This window comes from Camelus dromedarius, chromosome 20 (genome assembly GCF_036321535.1).
Source record: "Camelus dromedarius isolate mCamDro1 chromosome 20, mCamDro1.pat, whole genome shotgun sequence".
Classification (NCBI taxonomy): domain Eukaryota; kingdom Metazoa; phylum Chordata; class Mammalia; order Artiodactyla; family Camelidae; genus Camelus; species Camelus dromedarius.
Genome location: NC_087455.1, coordinates 17,550,596 through 17,577,153, shown reverse-complemented (window position 1 = coordinate 17,577,153; position 26,558 = coordinate 17,550,596). Strand labels below are relative to the sequence as shown.

The 26,558-nt window shown below is 43.8% G+C and overlaps 1 protein-coding gene across 1 annotated transcript in view; it reads right to left on the bottom strand.

Annotated features, from left to right (window-relative positions):
• EXT1 (exostosin glycosyltransferase 1) overlaps window positions 1-26,558 on the bottom strand; it is a 258,520-nt gene that overhangs the window by 22,969 nt on the left and 208,993 nt on the right. The window contains exons 2-4 of the mRNA XM_010988434.3: window positions 9,967-10,060; window positions 8,340-8,447; window positions 3,048-3,167 (exon numbers count right to left, since the gene is read on the bottom strand). Of these exons, the coding sequence (XP_010986736.1) occupies window positions 3,048-3,167; window positions 8,340-8,447; window positions 9,967-10,060 (322 nt within the window). The remainder of the gene's footprint in view (window positions 1-3,047; window positions 3,168-8,339; window positions 8,448-9,966; window positions 10,061-26,558) is intronic.

Below are 26,558 nucleotides of genomic sequence, written 5' to 3'. Positions count from 1 at the left end.
CCAGGCACAGAGATGAAAACAGCCTAAGATCCCATTCTGATGAATCTAACACATCCGACTGTTATTATAGGCTAACTGAGCACTGCAACTTAATAGGCAAGAGACCAGAGCTATGCAATAAACCATACTCAGAAGAAATGTAATTAATGAGATACCATCTTTCATCTGGGGAATTAGCAAAGTTTGTGTATGTGTGTGTTTTAATTGTGATCCTAAAGACTGACAAGGGTGCAGCAAGACAGGGTCTCCCCCAGACAGCCTGTGAGAACCCAGACTGATACAACAACCTTTTTGAAGAATAATTTGACAATATGTGTCATGAGCATTAGTTATTTTGGTTGAATAATCCCACTTCAAGGACTCCATTCTAAAGAAATAGCGACAGTCTAAGGTACATGCAGAAAGTCTTTGCTTGGATAAAGGCATCTCTATCTCTATCTATAAAAATTAAATAATTAGAAACAACATTAACAGTTAACAAGAACAGATTGGTTAAATAAATACAGGTTCACCAAGGAACAAAAAATGAAAACACGTGCGTGGTCTGGATGTTTTCCCAAAGATTCATAAAAGTGACATGTGAAACCACAGAAGAAAGAATAACTTAAAAGCTGTACTAGAACAACTACACAATGATTTGTCAAAAAAAAAAAAAGGTTAGATTTTTTCAACATAGATAATACATAAAAGTAAATTGGATTGAATAGGTAAATATAAAAAGTTAACCACGAGAGTACTAAAACAAAGTGTGTGAATGTGTGCGCATATGCTGTGTGTATAAATAAAACGATGGGTCAAAAAGTCCTTTCTAAACAGTAGCAAATGGAAAAGCTACTTTTCCATACAGATAAAAAAAAAAAACTGTCTAATTCTAAACAAAATTGAAAGGGATACCATAAATTCAGGGGAAGTATTTGCAACAAAAGAATCAAAGGGTTAATGTTTTTAACATAATAAGTTCTTAAAAATTAATGAGAAAAGTAAGACAACTTTGTGGCTGTTTTTCTTTCTTCCTTTGTAAGCTATCTGAGCAAAAAATATATGAAAAATATTCATTCTTACTAAGGTCTTAAGAACTAGAAATTGAGAAAATAGTTATTTACCATTTTTAAGGATATAATGTCCAATATGGTGAAAGTGAAAAAAACAAAAATAATTAAAACAGATCCACTCATATAAGCTGGAAGGAATCCAAGTTGATTCAATTCTATTGCAGGAAAATTGGCAATTCACATTATAAATCTTAACCTTTGGCATATTCTTTGAACCATGACTTTGAATTCAAGGAATTTATCCTAAGGAAGAAACCCTGAACCTGCACGACAATTTGATGCTGAGGTTCTTTGCTTTGATGATGTGTATAACAATGGAAAAACCAGAAACAATGGCCTCAAATTGAGGATTAACTGATGGAATCAAGTGATATCATGAATGGAATATTATATAGTCATTAAAATAATTGTAGAAAAACCTAATGAGATAATATTAATATAATATTAAGCAGAAGAAACAAGTTATACGCCAAGTAAGGAAAGATTCCTTCTTATATTAAAAATGACAACATATTTATACATTTGCATAGGAAAAAAATATGTTTATATGTCAATGGTGATTTGTATGGATAGATTATTTTATTTCTGTGCTATAAGTATTTTCTATTATTTTATAAAATGAACAAGCACTTCTTTGATAAAAAGCACTCATTCCAAAAAAAAAAAAAAATGACATTCAACTTTCCTTGAAGGGTCTTAGATGGAGGAAGGGATCAAAGAAAAGGGCAGAAGTTATTACAGATTGAAATCTGCTGCCTGGAATAGAAGTGAACACAACTTTCATTGAGGAGAGTGCTTCCGGAGGAATAAGGGAAGCCTGCCTGTAATAAGGAAGCCTTTGGAAGACATTCTACCCTGTCCCATTTCATGGGTGGGCCTGGGTCCTAACAGCCCTTTCAACTTAGTTCCAGGATGAAAACAACGTGCCGTTCAAGACACATCACTCTGAGAACAGGAGCCCCGGCGAGGCCACGGGTAGGGCAATGCCCCAGGTGCCCAGCACAGCCTCCGACACCCAGGAGGGCAAGAAAACAGTGGTGTGGACAAAACAGGAAGAACTTCCTGGAAGTTCTCAGACTCCTCGTGGTGTATTATTCCCCATTACATTCGCTTTTGGCACAGCGATCACTTTTCCAAAGAAAATACTTCAAAAGTGAGGCCACAAATGACCCCCGTCTGCTGTGGTGACATTGCAGCATCACCCCGATGCTGTGCTTCACCTGAGGACCTCTGCTCCCCTTCCTGTCAGCCCTTCATCCGTGAGTGTGCAGAGTCCTCAATCTTTTCTTAGTTCTTTGTGCTACTCTGGTGTCGCCTCAGGCCACGGCTATCTGCTCTACTTCCAAGGGTTTTAATCATCATGCTTCCCTTCCCGTTTTGCCTCCTGCCTTTAAAAAAAAGGAACTTGAAGATGGGCACCCATCTGCCTAGAAGATTTTCTGATTTCCTAAAGTTTAACACTTTCTGTCCCAGGTGGGTGTAATCCTGATTTCCTTAAAGCATCCCTGCCACACTGATGCTAGCTGGGTGGTGTGTGTCTTGAGAATTAATTTTGCTGTACCCGAATGCCACTGGACTGTGGTACCTGGTAAACTATTCGTATTTTTAGAATGGGAGAAGATTTTCCTCTACTTGGTCACTCTCTGGTCCCTAAGTGGGCTCCAGAAATATGCCTTCAAAGGACGCCTCTGAGTGTAAATGACAGGAGGACAGTCATTAGCTACCCATCCCTGAAATGGTGTCCGACAGTCGATCTCTGTGTCAAGGAGGTAATTTCTCCTACGTCAGCTTTCCTCTGTGGAGTTTGTCAAGAAAGGAGGTATTGGCTTGGGCAGGGCAGGGTGGGTAAAAGGGGGTTAACTGAGAAACCCAAGCACAGAAAGTTCGGTTTTGCCCCATTTGACCAATGACACATCACTAACAGCAAAAGAGAGGGCTGAGAGAAATGTATAAAGTACCATCATTCAAGGCGGAGAGCCAAGTGTTCTCACTTACCTCTAGTGTAGTTAATACAATCTTCTCAACTGAAGAAAAATAAGCCTCCCACAAGAATTGTGTCTGCTGTCTAAGTGCTAGGATTTTATCCTGATGAATAGACCTGATTGTAGAAGGAATCTGTAACACAAGGTGAACACACATAATAACGATACCTGGAAAACAACGAGACGCCATTCGATCAAAAGAACCCATGTGGCCGAGGCTTTCATTCTTCAGAGCATGCAGGTTCTAGCACACAGACCTACTATAAATCACCAGCCTCTGCACCGAAACGCCCTTAAGAGGTGTCAGCTACAAACAGCACTTACTGGGACTCAGCTTTAATGACCTTTAATGCATGGGAGTTAGAGCGCGCATCTGAGATTTGGTAGCGGCTCATCAGTTGCTTAGAGCGTTTCTACAGTAGCCTTTGCTGTCTTCTGGTCTCCGAGTCCCACAGATCCTGGATCCTGCCCACAGACAGCCCAGTTATACAAGCCTTGGGGCAAGGCTGAAAGACATCGTCCCCCCAAGTATTTCTAAGACATGCCACGCCAGGGACTACAAATGATTGACAAAAGGGCTCTTCAGGGACTGTCTCTGAGTCCCTCCCTTTGACACGCAGCTGGGGTTGGTCATTTCTGTGTGCTCGTATCTCCTTCCGCTCCCTGAGAGCTTCACTGCTTCCCACACTTCTCTTTTCGGCTCCAGCACTTACCCCAAACTAACACGACGTGTCATACACATTGAGCCATCACTGCTCCCTGCCACCACAGGCTGCACAATTTTAAGGGATGTCCTATCCTCTGCTGTCCATCCTGCTACACATTTTCAAGCTAGGAGAGTGGCTCTGTTGTACAAGCTTACCTCAGAGTTACCACGGGTTCTGCTGCAGAGTGCCGCAGCAAAGCAAGTATCTCAATAAAATGAGTCACATGCACTTTTGGGTGTTCCTAGTGTAATAAAGGTCAGGTTTACACTATAGTGTATTACGTGTGCAGTAGCAAAATGGCTAAAAATGCAATTTAAAACATTTTGATTAAAAATACTTTATTACTGACAGGCATATGCAGAATAGATAAACAAGATTATACTATATAGCATAGGGAAATATATACAAGATCTTGTGGTAGCTCACAGCGAAAAAAATGTGACAATGAATATAGGTATGTTCATGTATAACTGAAAAATTGTGCTCTACACTGGAATTTGATACAACATTGTAAAATGACTATAACTCAAAAAAATGTTAAAAAAATACTTTATTACTAAAAAAGATGCTACCCATCATGTGACAACACAGGGTTGCCACAAACCTTCAATTTTTTTTTTTAAAGCAGCATCTACAAAGTGCAATAAAGCACAGTACATGAGGGACGCCTGTAGTAGGTGTTCAGCAAATACAAGTGGAGCTGAACATGGCCATCTGCAGCCACCACGGGGACATCGTTATTTTCGCTGGCAGTATTGCTCAATGGTCAAATGCAGGGACACAGGAGTTAGACCAAGGTGGGATGCTTGGCTCTGCTGTTTACTAGCTGTGCTTCCTTGGACAAGTTACTCCATCTCTCAAAGATTCCATTTACTCACTTATAAAATGGAGATATAGTACCAACATCATAAGGGTGTAATGAAGGTCATATAAGTGCTCTGCACAGTGCCTAGCACATGGGAAGCTTAATGAAGAAAGCAGCTACTACTATTACTATTATTATTGACTTAAGGGTAAATGATATTCAAAGTTGTACCAATTGCTTAATGTCAGCCTGTGAACTTGCTTGGGTCTGGAGCTTTGAAATGTACTTCCTGGGTTTCTGGCGAGTTTCCTTGGCTTGCTCCCTCTCTTCACCTACAGCCCAAGGTCTATTACATTTAGACCTTGGGAGCCTATACTCTTAGGGGAGATTCCTTGTGATTAGCAACTGCCCTTTTCTTTCTGCATGCTTGCCTCGCTAATGTGGAACTACTCGGACAGACATGGGGGTCTGGGCCAAAGCAGGAATACTCTTGTTAGCTGCTTTCATAAGAAAATTACCCATGGCATTGTGACTCAGACTACATCTGTATTTCCAGGGATGGGGAAGGAGGTAATAGTGCATTTTTTGATTCAAGACTAACTCTTATGAGAAGCAACAGAACTCCTTTGTCATACGCACATGAGGACAAGCTCGCTTGCCCTGGCAATGTCCAAAAGCAGATACTGAATCTGTCGCCCCAAAGTGTCTATCTGGATTCCCAACACCAAAGCAGCATGGAAGCCAACAGGTGAAGGAGGAAGACTGGCAGGCAAACATTAGCCTGAAGTCAGAGCTCAAGGTCAAGTGGAAGTAAAACATGCTTGGAGAAGGCAGAGAAACCACTTGGATCATGGATCCCTCCTAAGTCAAAGAACATTTATTTTTATTTACTGAGAAAATTTCCTAGATTGCCAAAGGAAGAGTAGAAAAAATGATCCTCCTCAGTTGTCATAATCCTACCCTCTTCTGAACATCGGGGTATTTTCTAAGAGTCATACGGGTTGACTTTGATGATTTATCATGGTCACGAGAAACCAGTCCATTAGAAAAATGTCAAATACTATCATCACTGTGTGGTCTCCAGAAAACTGAGTAGCTGCGGTTAGGAAGGGAGGAAGGGAACATTGCAGATTAGCCTATCAGGACATTCTCCTCTCTGATATAAGCCACATTTTGATGTTACTACACCATGCGAAGCACACCCTTTCTGTCTGCATACTATACAAGTGTCTGACAGCGCTCTGTAAAGTGCTCTGGAAGGTAATTCCAATTGATTGAAAAGACAGAGTTCCAAGTTTTAATGACATTTGGCTATTGGTTATTAATCTGCTTGTCCTGAGAGACAGGTATGGGCAAGTGATAAATTAATTTCAATTTGGCCAGATTGTTTGAAGTTGCAGAATGCAGTGAAGTCTTAATAAAAGGTCATGTTTGGTCACAAAACTAATGGAATCTACCAAAATAGATATAGGAAAGCAACAGTAAGCTCTTTTGGTGACATGACAAGAACATATGCAAATAAAAACATCCGAGACGTTCTAAAACAGGAAATGAAAAATGGTAACGTAACAAAAAACATTTCCCAGAGCAGACATGCAGGCTGGGTGCCAGTTCTTTAAAACCACTATCAATGACAGTGCAGTCACCGTTCAATATGGAGGCAGCTGTGCCAAGACAGACTGCATGTGAGGGAGGAACATGCCAGCAAGCTTGTGTGGGTGCGGAATGAAAGATGACAGCCCCAGTGTCAGGCCAAAAAGTCGCTTCAGAAGGTGAAATGCTTCTGGCGAAATGGCAGAAACTGGACAGCCACCAGTCAGTATCCTGGAGTACTCTCCATCTCAAAGACAAACTTCCAACTTACATCAAACTCAGGGGAGCAGTGGTACACAAATGGAGAAATTATGGCTGGTATTTTTTTTTTATTCTGTATCTTTCCTAAATTTCCTTTAATAAGCATGCATTATCTTTTTAAAAAATCGTAAGAGGAAGGAAAAAGGCAACATGGAAAACAACCACAACTATCCTTTCATCTGGCCTTTCATGCGTGGATGTGTTTGGCACACACCATCTTGCACGGAGAGGACTGTGCTACAGCAGGGCTCCTCTCTTGCACCTGAGGTCCCAGGAGCCTTGGAGATCACAGACCTGAGTACCAGACACAAGGCCTGTCTTGGGAGCTGAGTTCAGCATGGCTTGCCTAATTCATAGCCCTCTTGGTGACGCATATTTTGCCTGTCACTTGAGGGAGGGTACTGAGTTATTTCACCAGCCAGCTAGCAGACTGGCAGCAGCCCAGAAGAAGAACCAATGATAAAAACTTAATTTTCTGGACAGCAAAGAAAGCAAGGACATTTTAAAAATATCATTCTACAAACATCTGTGGTCATTCAAGATAAAGTACATGATGCCACAAAAGAAAAGCATTAAAATACTCCATTGTTTTAGAGAAAAGAGCACAGCAATTTACGTTGAACCTGAAACATTATTGCAAAGGGGCTTTAGAAATCCTCAGTGACCAACAATTCCTGCCCTCGGATTTCTCTGTGAGCATCAGATCCCCCTTCCCAGGCAGCTCTTGAGAAGTTCAAACTTTTATGACGCACCCTTGTAGATTAGTTGAGGTATATGCGTGGATTTATTTCTGGGCTCTCTATTCTGTTCTGTTGGTCTATATATCTGTCTTTATGCCAGCACCATACTGTTTTGATGACTGTAATTTTGTAACATATTTTGAAATTAGGAACTATGATGCCTTGGCTTTGTTCTTCTTTCTCAAGATTGACTTGGCTATTTGGGGTCTTTTGTGGCACCATATGAATTTTAGGATTGTTTTTCTACTTCTGTAAAAAAAAAAGATGCCACTGGGGATTTTGCTGGGAATTGCCTTGAATCTGTAGATCACTTTGGGTAACAGATGTTCCAATGATATTAAGTCCCAATTTTGCAATACAGGACAACATGGATGAACCTTGAGGACACTATACTGAATGCAATAAACCAGTCACAGAAGGACAAATACTTGCCAAGTCCACTTATAGGAGGTATCTAAAATGGTCAAATTCATAGAATTAAAGAGTAGAATGGTGGTTACCACGGGTTGGGGGATGGGAAGTGAAGCGTTAATCATCAAGCATAAAGTTTCAGTTAAGCAAGATGAATAGGCTTTACAGAACTTCTGGCACCTATACTCAACCAGAATGAGAAGTCTTCAAAATCTGTTCAGAGAATAGATTTCATATTATGTGTTCTTACAACAGTAACATTAAATGGAAAAAAAAATTGAAATGGCCAAAAATACGTTAAAACCCACACATTTTCATGAGAGGCTGCTTTTTAAAATACATGTTTTAAACAGTCATTCAGGTGCCTAGGCTAGATTATCTGAGCAAACATTAGTGAAAAGAATCAGCCCTAGAGACCTCTTTTTCTGAAAATTAATCTGAAGGCAAATATGGAAACAGGGGAAAGGAACACAAAGTGCAGGCTGGCATCATTTTGAAACATTCTGGATATTGAAGGGGGCAGATACATATCTCTTCTCAGCATCAAAGTTCACATCCTCCACCTGCAACTCCTCCCTTTCTGAATATATTCTCTGGACCTGGGCAGGGTGTGTGTCGGGAAGTGGACGGTGTCAAGTTAAATGACTTCATATTCACCACGACACAGGCAATTTTCTCCTGATAAAATTTCTTTTATAGAGCTGACCTTTTGGCTCATCTTCTTTGAAAGTTTGGATGGGGGCAGCAATAATCCACTGATCTGCTGAAGGCCACTGCCCCTTCCTTACCTGTAATAACAATCTCTCATCGCCTATGACGGCAGCTTGGTTCCAATTAATCACTTCAGAGAATGGCAACTCCCATCCATTGCTGAGCATCACAGGGACACAGGCAGCCTGGACACAAAAGGGGACTTCGTGAGTGTGAGTAAAGCGGCAGCAGGAGCTGTTTCAACCAGGGGTGAAATTGGTACAAATTCAATTACTGGCACATCTTAGGTGGCATGAATCCTGGACCGCTTAGGTCAGAAGAAAAGTGGGCTTTTCTGAGTTATCAAGATACATGAAGGCTGTATGTATCCAGCAGAGGTTTTGCTATCTGCGTCTTGCCCTAGAATGCTAAATCCCCATTTCTATTCCAGTACACGGTTTGGCTGACCTTATTTCCATGGAGATGACTGGTCTTGTTGAAGAAGTTTTATTGATGTCACAAAATCATTCACCGACAAAATCCTAGCATAAAACCAACTTTGAACATACACAGTCTTGTCAATGTAACTGCCACCGTCCACTTGGAAAGTGGTTCACCCCTACATCGTGGGCAATACAGAGCAGAAGGGGGCTCGGCACTCCTGATAAGGCGTTTTGCAGACTTAACCCTGCTAGGATGCTCATCCTTTCCTTGTGTGCAAACATCTGAACCAGAACTTTTAGGGTGGAGGGACTCCAAGCACCGCTGTGCCAATTTACTACCCGCACGGTGACCAAAGAGCCAAGAAACACCAGGCTAATGACACAATTCTGCTTGCAAATCACTCATAACCCAAATCAGAAAACAATTTGCTCCATGCCACATCCCAAGAGGCTAGGTGATGGTACACTTTGCAGAACGCACCGAGCGAGCCAGAAAGGACTTTCAAGAGAAGGCAGCTCTCCGGTCGGGGGACGTGACAGAAAGGTGCATGTTAGAGAGCACCCACAGATTCAGGCCAGGGGCAGAGCACAGAGGAGGAAAGGAGAGCAGCAAGGGGTCCAGGCGTGCTGGAGGAGAGAGGTTGAGGACAGGCTTTCTCATGAACAAGGAAGGCAGGCTGCAACTTCCAGGCAGGAAGTGGAGGCAACTGTCTCAGCAGTGAAGGCGCATCTGCAGTCAAGGTGAACAGCAGAGCGTCTGGCTGCTCGGGACCTCTGAACTGCAGAGCCTCCGAACAGCTGGACTGAGTGAGTGCCGCCACCTTGCTGGGCATCACACTCAGAATTTGGAGGACCGGGGTGACGACTAAGACGGGGACAGAACAGGCAGTTGTGCTTTCAGGAAGTAGCACCATCAGCCACTTTCATGCTCTTGAGACTGGCTTCCAGGAGGAGGGCTGAGTCTGCGAGGAGCCCAGCTCGGCTGCCTGGCGGGCGATCAGATGTGCCCTTTGTTTGCAAACCCGTCTCTGAAGAATCCCTCCCTTCTCCTGGTGAAACCACTGAATCTCCTCGGGTCAAAAGGCAGGGAGTAAATCATCCCCCTGGCCCTCCGCCCCCAGATCATAAAAAATACTGCAGGTTTTCTTGGGAAAACAGATTTCAGGTGTTCAAGATAAACCACGGGTTCTGTTTTGATCCCAGGAGAAACGTTAAGGGTAAACCCACCCCGTCTGACGTCAGTCCTCAGCCCTGTTCTGGGGACTTTTCCGGGGTCTCTTACCTGCAGAGCCTCCAGGAACCGGAAGGAGCCAAGCCTGCGACCGCGAGGAACCAGACAGAAAGTGGCATTGTGCAGCATCTCCCGATAATCATACCTAGAAGGAGAGGAGGAGTCAGTAGCAGACAAAGAGCCGGTAGGAATGGGGCGGGGGAATGCATGAACCCCTGGGGGTGCGCACCTGCCTGAAATCACCCAGAGCAACAGGAGAGCACTGGCAAGCCTCACCTCTCCGTGGGGGGAGGTGGGGAGGGTTGTGGCATGAGCGAGGACAAATGTGAGCCTTCACGATGGACAAAGCAAGTTAGGGTCGTTTGCAGATAGTACATACAAGACAAATCTGATGGTCCCAGTAACACTGGCTTGCCCAGCCATTGCTTCCCAAATCAGATGTTTGAGTCTTGATGAAACAGACTGCCCCATAAGCCTAAACCATCATCACTGCTAGCTGCTCTTTTCTAATGACACAGCATTTGGACAACGAAGCCTGTCCTTGTTTTCCACCCAGCAAAACCACGGTATTAAAACCCACTCAGGAGACTGCCATTACACGTGCAAAACATTCATTTTCTCCCCTACGTTTAACCGAGAACATTCAGTTACCACAGACAGAGACCCCAGTGCAAGAATGGTTGACGTGACTTATGGGGGAAAGAGTGGGTGAGACAGAAGGAGCGGGCCTAAGAAATGGGGAAAGAGGAAGAACTAGAGAAGGAAAATTAGCAGGGGGTGCAGCAAATAGGCTGCAGAAGAGATGTTTGTTTCTTTTATTCAAATACCATTTAGCGTTTACCACACTGTTTTGCACTTAAAAAAATGCAAAACAGACCATGCAGGTCACCTCTTCACGCAGGTGAAGTGAAGGAAAGGGGACAAGCATTCCACTGTGTTTAGGGCTTTCACTCTAAAAACGATTTCCCCAAACGCATTCCTAGGCACACAGTTGAAAGTTCACTGGGAGTGTCAGAAAACCTGGGGGAACTGGAGGCGGCTCACGGCCTGCGGAGGCCCAGGTTCTCAGTCGGGATGAAATCACTCTCCGTTTTCAAGAGCTTCCGCCGCTCGTCAGACAGGTGTGACTTTGACAGCAGCATATGTCGCCAGCATCTTCTGACTCTAATAGTCTAATTTAATCATAGCCTGAAGGCATTGGATTCTTCCCTCCTCTTTTTGGGATACTGATATATACGTTTATATTTTTAAAGTCCACATCTATTTTTATATTCTCATACAAACTAGGCATATGCGAGTAAGCCAATTTTCAATTATAAACCCGTCATTAAGAAGAGACATCATGCAAAGGACCATTTGCTTAAACAAGCGTGTACAACTAATTTGCACAAGAAAAGGTCACCGTGAATGGATTAAGATTATCTCCATTGAGAGTAAAATAAAAAAAAAACCGTTGCTGCATTAATTAAACTGCAAAATAGACTTCAAAGTGGAAAAGACTTTTAAGAGGGCTCAAATTCAGCAAAATAAAAAAATATATTAAATTATGATGGTAATGGCTTCTCTTTTCCTCACCAAACATAGGGAAGTAATTGACAAGTATCTTCAAGTTCAACTGTTGATAATGTCTGAATACCTATCTAATTGAGTATCTGGAGAAGAGGGAAATATACACTCTCTCACTCCCTCCCTCCCTCTCTCTCTCTCTCTCTCTCTCTCTCTCTCTCTCTATATATATATATATACACACACACGTAAAGTTTAAACTGAAATTTTTTTAATATAAAAAGGTTAACTATTTTTCAGGCTACAGCAAAGTTTAATAAATGCCCAGAATAGAAACCCCTGAGGGACTAGAACAGAAGCTCGTACAGCCTCATCATTAGGCTGCTAAAAATGTAAAACCCCATTAATGTTCTGGACTGTAACAAGTTTCATAGTTGCCAGTTGCAGAGTTTCCTCTAGGGAGGGAGTGGACGGAGAGGAAAGGCAGAAAACTTTTAGGAAGAACTCAGACGATAGTCATTCAAGGTGCTGATCTTGCACTGGTCGTACAGGAGGCGGATTTGCTGATGGAGTGAATGAAGCCCCCCTGACTGAAGCTTGTGCTTATTCACACAGCAGGGAGGAAGAGACGGGGGGCAAGCACTCTTGCTGGACTCAGGAACCCACTGGGTAACCGGTGACATTAAGAACCAGACAGTGAGCTTTCTGGGCTTCAGTTTCCTCATCTGCAAAATGAGTCAGGTGAGCAAGAGGACTAAGGACTGTTTGGATATTCCATTATGCTTTACGTTATCATTTTTAGGTAAGGAGTATGAATGTCCCCATGAGAATATCCCACTGTTCCCAAAGTTTCCATAACCCCTGACTGTACGTATGTGTGTATGTCTGTCCATAGAAACCTGCTTCTGTACATAATCTCTAACATGTGTATTTATACTGACATTCAAGGCACATAGAGAAACATAAGCATGCATAACTTAACATAGTGGTTTTCAGATTTCTCACGAGGCTTGGCCCAGGGACCAGCCTCTCTCTTTGGTTCTAGTGACAGTGAGCCTAAAAATCACCGGTGTATTACAACTCCTCTCTCGGATGTTCTCACGCACCCCACAGCTCCCTCCTTCCAGGAGCTTAAACTCATTTGTGTATTCAGTCATTCTTTCAAGAAATACTATGTTCCAGGCACCGTTCTAGTCCTGCAGAGGATGTGCAGAGAAGCTGCTCCTCCAGCTGCTCCACCTATCAAAGAATCACTGGATAACTGGGAAAGGCGGATGAAGATGTAAGGCGTGACCTCTCCTGAGGGTACCTGTATTAAGAACACTGTGGAAGGCTGGTGGTCCAGAATGACACAGCGTGGGATTTTGTGGACACTCTTCCCAGCAAAACAACAATTTAACTGGTACAAATGATAAGAACACTCATTTACATTTTCTGGAAATTGTCCTAAGGGCATGACAACAAATGGAACAACATTTGTTCAAGAAAATCTACCAAACAAGGACCTACTGTATAGCACAAGGAACTATATTCAACATTTTATAATAACCTATAATGGAAAAGAATCTGAAAAAGGATAGATATATATACAAATCACTTTGCTGTACACCTGAAACATTGTAAATCAACTATACTTCAATAAAAAGAAAAGAGAAAAAAAATCTGCCAAATCTCAGCAAGAACTGTGAGCATCTGTGAGATCTGAGCCAAGACCTGCTCCATCACCACCCCTACCAGTTCTCCCTTATAGAAGCTCTAACCTAGGCGAGTACAGTCCAAAGTACGCTCCCCACCAACTCCCATCAAGAAAGTGAAAAGACAACCTATAGAAAGAAGAAAATGTTTGCAAATCACACATCTGATATGGGACTTATATCCAGAATAGGCAAAGAACTCTTATGACCCAACAATCAAAAGACAAATAATCCAATTTAAAAACAGGCAAAGGATTTGAAGAGCTATTGTTGCGAAGAAAATATACTAAATGCCAATAAGCACATGAAAAGATACTTAACATTGCTATCCATCAGGGAAATGCAAATCAGAACCACAAGGTATCACTTTACACCCACTAGGATGACTGCAATCAAAAGGACAGATGATAAAAGCTGCTGATGGGACTGTGGAGGAACTGGAACCTCATACGTTGCTGGTGGGAAGGTAAAGTGGTGCGGCCATGTTGGAAAACAGTTTGGCAGTTTCCTTTAGAGCTAAAAATGGGCTTAGCATATGACCCGGAAATGGCACTCTTGGGCATCTATCCCAGAGAAATGAAAGCTTATTTTCACGCAGAAACTTGTCCATGAATGTTCACAGCAGTTTTATCCTTAATAGCCCCAAATGGAAACTATGCGGAGGTCCTTCAGTGGGTGAATCATTCAACCAACTGTGGTACGTGTAGGGCTTAGAACACGTCTCAGCAATGAAAGGAAATGAACGACTGAGACACAGAACAACCTCAAGGAAATGGTGCTAAGTGAGAAAGCCAATCTCCAAAGGACATATGCTGCTTTATTCCATTTATATAGCATTCATGAAATAATTATAGGGATGGAGAACCGATTAATGCTTACCGGCAGTCGGGGCTGGGGAAAAAAGACTGGGAGATGACAGGCTGAGTGAGAGGGAACAATCTTTCTAGAGACTAATTCTGCCCTATGACTTAAGTTTAGAAATATAAATCACATCAAAATCATAAACTTCTTAAAAACCGGAGATAATGAACCCAGGATATCTTAAGCAGTAAGGTAACTAGATGAGGGAGGCAACTAATTTCAGGGAACATTCAGCTTTAATTAATAAATGGTTTTGTTCCCCTTTTCAGATGGCCATTAAGTCCCCTGTTGATAGGTGATGACACAGAAGATATACCAGTTTCCATAAACTACTGCAATGAAAAATGCAATAAAAATGACATGACCCTGTATTTAACCTAGAAACCCAAGCCATTCTACGGCCGTCATAATTTTCTCCTTAAAGTTGCATTGAATAATGTACGGGATACACCTCATTTAAAATGGGCCATGTAATACTGCATAATTGAAACCCTTCCCCTCCATATGAAACACTTTTTTTTTTTTTTTTTTGCTGGCAGCGATGCACTGCAGCCAGGAAAAGGGTGGGGGGCAATGTGGCATTAGTGCTGTGGTTCCCAAAGCACATCCTTCCAACTAGTAGCATCAGCTGCATCATCTGGGAAGTTGGGAGAAATGTAAATTCTCAGCCTCACCCAGGCCTGCTGAACCAGAAGCCTGGGGGAAGGGCCCAGAATCCTGTGTTTTAACAAGCCCTCCAGGTAATGAAGATGCACCCTAAATTCTAAGAACCACTGACATGGTAGTTAAGGACTTAGTCATTAAGAGCTTAGTGGTTAAGCAGCTTTGGACGCAGCCAAACCTGGGCTCCAGTTTCAGCTTGGCTGCTTACAAGCCGAATGATCTTGGGAAAGTTATTGAATGTGTCTAGATCTTGGTTTCCTGGTTGGCAAAATGGGCATAATACTTCTACTGTGGAGATTAAATGATAATTTTAATGGAGGTATGGGCACCTTATAAGCAATCCACAAATGATCATTATAACGGAAGAGAGGCAACAGAATATAATGGAAAACAGAGTCAGCCTGAAGTTAGAAGACATGGGTTGAAGTATTTGGGTTCTGGATCTACCACTTCTGTGTGACCTTGTGCACACTGCTTAGCTTCTCTGTGCCTCCAAGATGTGAAGATTAAATGAGATCGTGTACATATAGGGTACATGGCAATGCACTATGCAATTGTAAGTTTTTGTATGGATTATATCAAGACAAAAGGAATAAAAACATTTTTTAAAAAAGTAACAAACGAAAAAAGAACAGATTACCAAAGACAGAGCCAAGGAGAAATGTGGAGCAGATCCTTTAAAATAAAATGAAAACTGAAGCTGTGAATCACGACAGCAGCTTCTAATTGAAAGGATTTTGCCTTCTTATCGAAAGCTACACAGTCAAGGGTGTTGCTGGTGCAGGGTGCCCAGGGGTCCTCCGGTGCGTCCCACAATTCCTCTGAAGCAGGCACATTTGCCACATGAGCCTGCTTTTTGTTAATCAAAGAGGGTAGGGAAGGGGGAGGGCATAGCTCAGTGGCAGAGTGCATGCTTAGCATGCATTAAGTCCTGGGTTCAATCCCCAGTACTGCCATTAAGATAAATAAGTAAACCCAATTACCTCCCCCACCAAATATAAAAAAAAATTAAAAAGAAGAGAAAAGAAAAGAAAAGAAAAAAAAAAAGAAGCTAGGGAAGAAGCAAATGATGCAGGCTTTCATCTCTGCAGTCACACAATTTGAGTTTTCCCATGATGTTCCTCCAGTTTGTCTCAAGTATTTATTTATAAAGTAAGTTAACATCTATAGCTGATCTGTTCCCTCTCAGCCCCCATCCTCATAAGCACTTAATCTTCTTTTCTTACCCCCAGGTTGGAATCACATCCCATAAGAAAAAAACAAAGAACCCCCAAACATCTTATGACTGTTGGATTTGCACCAAGTGCTCTAGGATAAGGGAAATAAAATAGCTTCCCTGGCACCTCCTCTGTGCTTTCTTTCCTTCATTCAACAAACAGTAGTTGCATGCATACCATGTGTCAAGTACTATACACGGAATTGACGGTCCAGCGAAAAGGTAGATGTGTTATCAAATGATTGTTATTCAGTGAGGGAACCAGCAGGATGGAGGCAAGGGCTGGGGGTTATGCAGAGAAGAGAAACAACAGCCACAGCTTGGCCTTGGTGGGGAGAGCGAGGAGCGGGGATGCCTTCTGGAGGAAGGGAGACTTTGAGCTAAGTATCAGAGGAAGAGCAAGAATCAGTCCGGCAGAGAGCTAGCGGAGGTGGTCGGCATTTCTGGGGATAGAAGAGCAGGAATAAAGACACCAAGGTGAGATAAACTGCCCACAGGATGGGGTGGGGGAGGCAGGGAGGGGGGAGGGTCCCACTGGGAAGATGTCTCCTGGACCTCAAGACACTACCCTGTGCAGGTGATCATGAGTCACTGAAGGGCTCAAACAGAAGAAAGACATGTTCTTAGGACTTGGTATAACCCAACTTCAGAGGCGAGCACTAAGTTCAGATAGCCTTGGGCACAGCCATGCCAGGGCTCCAACTCCAGGCTTCCTGATTCTAAAGGGCATTTGCTTTCCACAATATGATGCTGCCTCCTCGGGCAGCCCACATGCAGTGTCTGAAAGTAACATTTCTTATGCAGTGAAGTCCTAAACTGTTCACCTAGTTCCAAGCATCGGCAACACATGGCTACCATTTACAACTACTCTTTCTCCCTTACTCAAAAGTCTGCCCCATGTCACACCAGGAGTTCAGTCCAAGATGGTGCTCAGTTATTTAATAACTATGTTGCCATAGGCCCTTTCTTGGACTTTACAGATTTAACACTTAAAATTTCAATTTTTTTTTTTGAGAAAAACCCCAAGTCCATAGCATGTAAAAATATGAAATTGGCCCAAGGCACAGATCTGAACTGAGAAACATGAGTGGGAGTCAATCTTTTAGCTGAAAAATGGGTCCACTGTCCACCACTCTACTTGCTGTCTGGTAAGTAACATAAGGAAAAGTCTAGGCTCCCACGGTCTGTGAAAATTTACAGGACTCATCGAGCCTCACCACCAAGGCAAAGGGAAAATGAAAGATTTGGAGTTCATCTTGGGAAGCCATCTGAAGGAGGCGAGGTCTTGGAGCACCAGTTTTTGTGCTCAGCAATGCCAGATTTCAAACTGCTCTGAGACAGGTGCCATTCCAGGACATGCAGATCCAAACTCTCTGAGTGGAAATGAAGCATTTCTGAACATGCTAAATAAGGGGCTCGCTGGGTCCAGGGGGGAAGGGATGGGAGGGACGATTAAGGAGCCAGCAGCAACCATGACCTCAGAAGGATAGACGAGTCCAGAAGAGGCACACGAAGGTCTTGGCTACAGGAGCTAAATGTCTGGGGCAGGCCCAGGGGCAAACTGGGAAGCCTGAGGTCATTATCTTACCATTAACCTTTCACCAGGCTCTGCGCCACGAAGACTCGCCAAGTGGAGTGGGGCCAGGAGTGTGGACTGAGCGGAGAAGCCCAGCACAGGCGCCGGCGGCGTGGGGTGCCGAGCCTGGACAGCAGCCCCTCCTCAGGGGCCGGCTGTGCATGGGGCACTTCTCCCCTACACCCCTCCTCCCTTCCTCTGCTTCACTTCCAGCTGAGAGGAAACGCTCCCCATCCCCGTGTCACAGCACCCAGGCTGACCTGTCCACTGCTTGCTCTGTATGAAGTTGCCTGCTTTCTTGTTTTCCTTCCACTGGACTCCAGGAGGCAGGACCACGGTCCTCCTTTCTGTTGAACTGACGCCCACCCCCAGGGCCTGGCCTACAGGGGCCACTCAGAACACAGGTATTGAATAGAAGAAAAGTGCTCAGCGTCCACCGGTTTCCGAGGAAGCAACAGAGAGATACAGAAGAGGCGCACGGCTTTTGTGACAACGACCTCTGTTTGGCTGATGACAATACGTCCAGCTCATGATTATGCCAGGTCTTTCTAGGATGGTTTTCACTCTATGTTGAGGCTGAGCCCAACGGACTGAGCGAATGGAAAATAGTGTCTTTTCTATGTAGTGTCTGCCTTTCGTGTATTTTCTATCCCTTCTCTGTCTTTATTTCCAAAGGCTTGGCAGTTTGTTAAGAATTTCACCTCCTCTCTGCACACTGATGAAGGGGTTGGAGGAGGGGATTTGTGTCTCACCAGCCCTGATAAATAGCATTATTTGCATATCAAGTTAAACGTACCCATGGCACTACGCCAACTGAACTGTCTCCTGGCTTTCCTCCGTTTGAGCTAAAGAAAAATACTGGAGAAACTCCTCCCGGCTTCTGTAACGATAAACACGGCTTTGGGGCGAGGGCAATGACTCCACACCCCACAAAGAAAACTGGGCTCACCCCAGCGTTCTGACCCTTTCCCTTCTTGAGCCGAGACATTCTCTCCTGCACAGCCAACCTGAGTCGGTGCTGGGATTAGGAGGGTGTTTGGAATTCCAGTTGGGCTGTTCTGTCACCAGAGTAGGCATGATGGAGGGGCCGTCCGGGGGGAAATTTGACATACACTGTATTCTTTGTCAGCGCTGAAGCCTTTGTCTGGTCCCTGCACTTAAGTGATTATAAAATACCTCGAGAATCCAATCACACACTGCTGATGAAATGACGTTGCTTTCAGCTGCCCTCACTCCCCATCTCCTTTCCCACCTCTACCATCCCTGGGTACCACCTTCTGACTGTGACAGTCAGGACCAGCTCACTCCTGGGCCTTTTGCACTGAACAAGCAAAGCAAACGAGACCTCAGAACTCTGCACAGGCGGAGACGGTGCAACCTCAAAAAATTATAGGACACCAGCGTTATATGAAAGCTACGTGAAGCTGGTTGTCTACAGAAAGCTCAATCTCTCCCATCTGGGTACGTGAATATATAAATGTACAGCTGCATACACGCGTCCATGAGACATAAAAATCTGTGCGATGATGAACGATCTGATGCCACATATTGTTTGTTTACCAGGTCACCCTCCCATGAGGGGTTTGGTCGTTAGAGACTGGGAAAGCCTGTTAAGTCTGGATTTTGCCATTTCCTTTGGCAGAAGCACAACAGTGCCCTGGGGGAGAGAGTCTGCAAAGCTCTGAGTCACCCCTCCTCCCACCCCTCCAGCCAGCTCTGCTCAGCACTGTTTCCCCTGAGAAGCAGCTAAGGAGCTAGCCAACTCCTAGGTGGCCTCATTTTGGCAAGAGGCTATGGGACACAGAGAAAATTTGAACAGCTGATGGGGCAGAGGTAGACCAGATGGCCCTCAGGAGGCCTTCATGCCCTGATACTTACTTGCTGGACAAATGAAAATGGAGTTTCTCCTCTATACCAGGTGGCACGCCGAATACTGGGGAATCAATGATGCAAAAGCCCCCTGGGAGCTGCCCCCTGGTTTTTATTAGTTTCAGGTCAGGATAGGTTCAGTCTTGTCCCCCTAAAATCTGTCTCTCATAGAGCAACCCCAGACCCGTTTAGTATGTCACTCCCAGGCTGAAAATCTCCAACGAATCCTCATGGCACTAAGACTAACAATCACACCCCCTACCCTGGCCAGGGCTCCCCCAGCACTCAGCCCACAGCTCCAGCCACCCTTCTCTTCACTCACCATCTACACCTACACCGGCCTTCTCTCAGTTTCTAGAAACACCACATCTATCACCACATCACGGACTTGTACTTGCTATGCCCTCTGCCTGGAACATTCTTCCCCCAGAGCTACCTGAAGATGCACATCAGCATTCAGACAGAAAGTCGCAGAGCAGCCTGTGGTCCCAGCACTCACTGTGCCATTGCCCCGTTTCATCTCAGTCCCAGGATTTACCACTGTCAGAACCCATGCGTGTATTTGTCTCCCTGGCTTACATCCTAAATAGAATGTATCCTCCTTGAAAGCAGGGCCTTCCTGCTGCTATCCACCACTGTGACCCCAGCTCCTAGACCTGTGAGTGGACCACAGTCATCTTTTAAGAAATGTTTGTCAAATGAATGCCAGATCTCCTTATTGCTCAGTGAATGATGCCTGTGCAGTCATTCAGTGGCCAACAAGGCGGCCACATTCACAAGGGTAATTCTAGGGACAAGTTTCTAAAAGGATATAAGAGAAGTTGTCTTTCATCTTTGTTTTATGCGGTGGCAGCGTGGTATCTCTCGTTAACGTTAAGATTCATCAATTTCTCCAAATGCCATCTGCTACGAAAGCAAGATCCCATTAAAAAAGTCTTCAGAAAATATCTTTTTCTAAAAAAGAATGTCTTTAAGAGATAATTATGGAAGTGGCAGTATGCAACCTGCACAAACACCTAGAAAGCGTAGTTTCTGGTCCTGACTTTGTCACTGTTTGATTTGATTTGTCACATGCTTATCTCTAAAATGAGACAACATACTAGTCTTGCCTACCTAATGATGACGTCTCCTGAGGACATAATGGAACAGTACAGATGAGAGTACCACGCAAATTAAGGCACATATGAACTTCAGCAGGGATGAGGCAAGTGTGTTTTTGGAATGACCTTTGTACATATGAGGCAAAATGCAGAGGATGTCAAACGCCTGGCGCTGTTTACGTTTCTTCTTCTTTCTTCTTGAGTCTCAAATGGTCATGGCCTCTATCCTAAATCCATTCAATTCTCCAGAAGTGCAGGTCATTTTCCAAAAGAGGCATCTGGAATAGCTAATTTGTTACCAGAGCAAATGATTAAACACACACGATCCTCTGGGGCTGAAAGGCCTGCCCTGAGTGCCAGTTTTCCACTGTGTTAGTTTTCAGCAATTAACCACTCAGCCTGTTCTCAGGGTATGAATTGGTAAGGAAGGTGGCTCAGACCTCTTGGCTATAGGGCCCTTAAAGAGAGAGCAGTTCTGTCACATGGAACGTCTTGTTGCTTGGTTTCCATTGAGGTATCTTGGCTTTTAAATAAACTGTCAAGTAAAACTTGGCATCAAAACACAAAGTGAGTAACTTCCTTTGTAGAGGAGCTGACAGCTCAGCTGTGTGTCAGATGGATAGCTGCTAAGAGTCAGCGCCAAACGCAAGTGCATCCTCTCTGGAAGGGAGCCTGTACCACAAGCCGCCTTCCTCGGGATTAAGGCAAAGCAAAATTTCGGGATGATCTTTATGGAAAGTTAACCCAGTAGCTCCAGTTGACCATATCCCTCTCCACGAGGGCTGGTTCTGGAATTACAAAAGTTTTGGAGGTGCAAAAACATAATTGGAAAACTTTTTCCCCCCTGTTTAAAGGGCTAATTGATTTCACAGGTGTTTAATTATCATTTGCTGTGAGATAATACCTTGTAGTGCCATAAAAAATGGATTTAATTTTCGAGTGCTTGCAAAACCATTGCCAAAGCCAAGTTAGAGCTAAAGCTAGATAATTATTCTATAAATCAAACACGCTGCCTCCTTTCTTTGAAATTTTTTAATACTTGGGGATAATGATATCTCACAACCTTGAAACGAACATGAAAAGGATTTTCCTGCCAAGCACCAAAAGGCAACCATTGGACCATTTCAGGCAGTTTGGTTCATTAACGGTGACTCAGGCAGCCTTAGGACCCCGCCTGTGGGCTTCCAAAACATGCCAAGGGTGAGGGCACTGGTGTGTGTCAAGACACAGTATTCTCTACCAAGATCAAATAGCCAGACATCCAAATAAAGTCTAAGGAAAAAAGAAAAGAAACTCCAAACCACCCTTTGCACAAAAACTGCCTGAAAACCACTAACTCTCAGAGCCCAAATTCAGAGCCCTGGAACGTGGAATGTGGAGGTTTTTCAACTTGATCAATGAATACCTTCCTAACTTAGGCTTAAAGCACAACTCTTGTGCTTTCTACAGTAACGAGGGAGAGAAATCATGAAATCAAACAAATGTTAACAGCTGAGAGGCACCACCAAGATCACCCAGTGAAAACACCCAGATGAAGCAAGCAAAGCCAGTACCTTGCCCACGATGACACCAGCAGGGGCAGAAGCAAGATAAAAAGGATTATTCTGAGCAAGCAGAAAAGAGAAGAAACAGCTTGAAAATTGATTTGTAGTCCCATGCTCATCCAAAATCTAAAAATAAAAGAAGGAGTATTTTAAAAGGCAGAAAGGAAAAAAAATGAAGTTTCCTTCTGTAAGAGGAGTGGCTATTTCTTCAACGGAGCCCAGTTTCTGTGGAAGTGCTTAAGCTGCCTTAAATAACTGTATAGGGGTTTTAGTTGGTGCCACGTTTCAGAATTTTTTCCCCCTCCAACTTTTATTCAGAAGCTGCTGAAGTCATAACACATTCCATTAGATTAAGTGTGCTTAAATGATTTAAGAAAGCAGGGCAATGTGGCTGGAAGCGCATACACACAGTCAGCATTATTTAGTTTATTTAATGCCTGGGCATACCTCCCAAATCACTGTACAGCATGGATTTTCAGGCAATTCAAGTTGGCTTTTACAGTGCAGGTTAAAGTAGCATAAAGAATAAAGATGCAATATAATTGGTGCCATCCTTGGACACTGTGTTTGGGTCCTTCTAGGAAACATCTTAGCCAAAGGCAAGGGGGCAGAAAGGGCAGGGGAAAACATGGGTCCCAGTACAGTCCGAAAGGGTTAGGATGGAAAAGCAGTCGTGGGGACTGGCTTGGGCTTGCAGTGGAAATTCCTGCAATCAATAAAAATGGCAATAATAATTATAGCTAACATTTACTGTCAGCTTATTACATGCTTAACCTTCTGCAAAACACTTTTGGTGTCTGGACATTTGCTCTTCCAACAACCCTAGGAGGTAGGTAATATTATCTCCTATTTTACAGAAGAGGAAATTGAAGATTATACCTAATTTGTCTAAACTTTATAAGCAGGCAGGTGGAATCTGAACTCAGGCATTCTGACTGCAGGGATCTAATCATTATACAGCAGGCTCACTGCCTCCCTTCTATAATGCTTTCTGGAGGTGTCCCATGGACTAGCCAAATGAGCTCTGTCTTGAGGGTCACCATGAGAACCACTGGTGGAATCTACTGGACTGATTTATGACCTTCTAACCAGAGATATGCCTAGCATCATGCCAGATCTTTTATCTGGCTGAGAATTAGCGAAGCTATCCTTCCCGAGGTCAGCCTCCATCTAAAGTAAAACTCCCAGGTCCTGGGGAGTAGGTAGAGCAGAAGAGAAACCAATGGCTGTTCATTTGCCATATTTTATCCCCGACAAGACCACTTCTGGGACACAGAATCCTCACGGCCTCTTCCTAAGAATTTATATAACTTTCACTTTTCCAGTCTACTGTGGGGCTTTGGCACTAAGACCTACAACATGCTTTAGTTATATTACAAGCTTGTGTGGAGCCCTTACCACGTGTGTGGGTCCCCAAGGCCATGTGAACAGGACAGGGAAGAGACAGAAAATAAATTCTGTCGGAGACACTGACATTTCACTCATTCACTGGCAGACTCATCCATCCACCTATCTGCCAATAATACTTACTGTGAACACTCTTTGTACCAGGCACGCTACTGTCAGGAGTGGGGAATTCAATGGTAAGCGAAGATAATGATGATGACGATGTTTCTTTACCTTATGGAATTTAGTCTTGTTTGGGAGACTGATATTAAATAATTAACCACAATCAAATCAACAGTCTTGGTGGTGAGTGATCCAAGGAGAGACTAATGGTCCCAAGGGACCTCACATGGAGGAGAAATCTGACCTAGTCAGGAGGAGGGGATTAAGCTGAAGCCTAAAGGATAAGTAAGGGTCAAGCAGGACTCGGACGGAGATGAGGTACCGTGAGCAGTGTTGACAGCCAGCTGTCAAAGACCATCGCGAGACTGAAAACACATTCGGGCCAGTGAAATTCACATACCACAACTCATCGTCTCAACAAGTGGACACAGACTAAATCCATCGGATGGTATGTAAAACAAAGGTTTGGGGCTGCTTGCTGCCTGGGAAAAGGAGGATTCAAGACTGGATGTCTGCACAGATAAGCACTTTCTGTTGAACATGTTGATCGTATTACAAGCATCCTGGATTCCACACACCTGCTGAGCAGCAGCTCACAGCATCAGACCTTAACCCGTGGTACCGAGAAGAAAGCTGTGGCAGAAAAGAGGGTTAACATCTCGATGAGGGTGAAGGAAAGATACACAGGACTGCTGCAGTTCATTTTACCTGCTCTCCCCCACCCTCCGTACCTATCAACTCCCCTACTTTAGACTTATTTATGAGCCCCTTTCCTGTTGCCGCAAAATCCTACACGCTCTGTAGAGATGGTGCTGAATCCCTAAATAATCATATTTTCATAGTAATTAAAATCTAAATTCCCTAACTCCCTTAGTGCTACGAGCAGCTTGAATGCCTGTGTTTTTGCCCTAACACCGAACATCTCTAGGGCGAAGAAACACCATGAGAGGAAAGGCTGAAATGACTTAATTGCAGAAAGAGGCAGACTGAGGATGCAGTGGAAGTGGCCTGAGAGGAAAAGGAAGCCGGAGCTTCTGTCGGGACAGTGTGCTTGGAAGCAGCTCCCAAGGACCCGGGCCTGGGCCTGAGCTCAAGTACCGACCACCGTGGGGCCGGGGCCTGTTGGCCAGGAAAGACCCTGGGAGGGCACCTTTCTGCCACTGTGATGAGTCCTTCCCACTGAGTTTAATGGTCCTCAAGGTGAGAGGGGCCACAGAGGGAATTCCAGTTATTAAGGCATTAGTTTGGACTGGGGCCGGGAACAAAAGAAAAGCCTCAGCTGGGTTCACCCAACAAAGACACTGTGACTACCCACCTACCTCCTAGGCTAATTTAGGGATTACAGGCCCTGCCCACAACCTCTGACAGACACACAGCAGAATACAGATCGTATTGTGAGGCCAGACCAGAGCAAACCACAGACGCCTGTAACTGTAAGGTGGCAAATCCCTTAGAAAATCAATTAGAAGACAAAGTTGGGGGAAAAAAATATGCATTTGTATATATACACACACACACACACACACATATATTTCAATCTCACAAAATACATTTCCACTCTTTAAATCAAAATCTCCCCTAGAATAAGAAAGCTGATGTAAATGTCCAAGGAAAGGCTGTTAGTAAAAAACACCTACAATATATTTATAAAATAATAACCACGTACAGAAGTAACAATAATGGTAATGACAGAACAAGCATCACAACTTTTAGCACACTCATACAATAAACACTGAGCGAAGCACTTGGCAGCATCACCATCCAAGCATCACAGTCTGAGGTTGGTACTGTTATCCCCACTTCACAGCTGAGCACGAGATCTGCCAGAGGCCCAGTAATTCGCCCAGAGTTACACCGCCAGCAAAGACGGACAATTAAAATCCAAACGTGGTCTGTCTGCACCTGAAGTACAGGAACCCGCCAGCTTCACTGGGATTTTGCACTGGCAGTTTCTGATGTCTTAAGAAGAGGCACAGATGCGATCTTTCAAAGCACTGAGCACTGAAAATACTGGGTGTTCATTCCAATAGGTAATTCAAATAAAATACGACTAACCCTTAACATACAGAATTTACATGTATGCAGACATTTAGATGGCTGACTGCCAGGTTTTTCTGGTTGCTGCATTCCGGATAAGTTAATGCAGTCATAGTCTGCCTTTCTCTCTCCCTCTCTCTCTCTCCTTCCCTCCCTCCCTCTTTCATTTCTGTTCTGACAGGGTGCTGGGCACATGCGCTCAGGTGCCTGAAAGCATTCTGAATGGAGAAAAACCAAATTAAGCTGCAGTTTCGCTTGTCACTGTGAAATCCTCTAGTTCTAAATAACTCAGTGATCAAACATACAGGCACAAACCCCAACTACTTGTTCAAAGCCTTCCCTTGGGAGGCTCTGCAGAATAATAGTGAGGAAGAATCGGCAAATACTTAATTATTTTCAAAAAGAAAAAATAAACCCATAATCGAGAGTGATTGAATTAAGATGGTTTCATGTTCTTCTCGCTACTTCTGATGTTGCAGTTTGGCAGGGGTGGCGCGAGGGGAGATTCTTTTGGATGGAGATGCTGGATGGATGAGTCCTGGTAAAGGAGCACAAGTTAAAGCTACACTCACCCAAATTCACGTTCAGACATCTGCATCCCGACACGACAGCAGCAGAAAAGCAGCATGACAGAACTGCTACCCACTTAGCCCTCAGCCCAGAGACCTGCTGGGTACCCCTGGCTAAATCCACTTACAAGCTAATTCATAATTTACACAAGGTATCCAGGCATGGAAGCTAAGATATAAATCATTTATTGACAAAGGGACCATTTGTCATTTTAAAATAATTATGTTTCTTTAAGCAAACCGACAAATTCCATCTTCCCCAATTTATTTATTGAGATTTGCAGGTGATGTAAGTTGTGATTTGTGAGTGTGTGCGCGCGCCTGTGTGTGTGTGTTTGTGTGTGAGAAAGAGAGAGAGAGAGAAAGAGAGTCTATCTTCATCCTGAAACTTTTATCTTAAGGACCCACAGTCCCTAACGGAAGACTGAAAAGTGTGTGTGATGTCTGTATCTCCTTCAGATGCTCTGCAGAGAAGGTATTCCCTAAATGCTGCAAATGT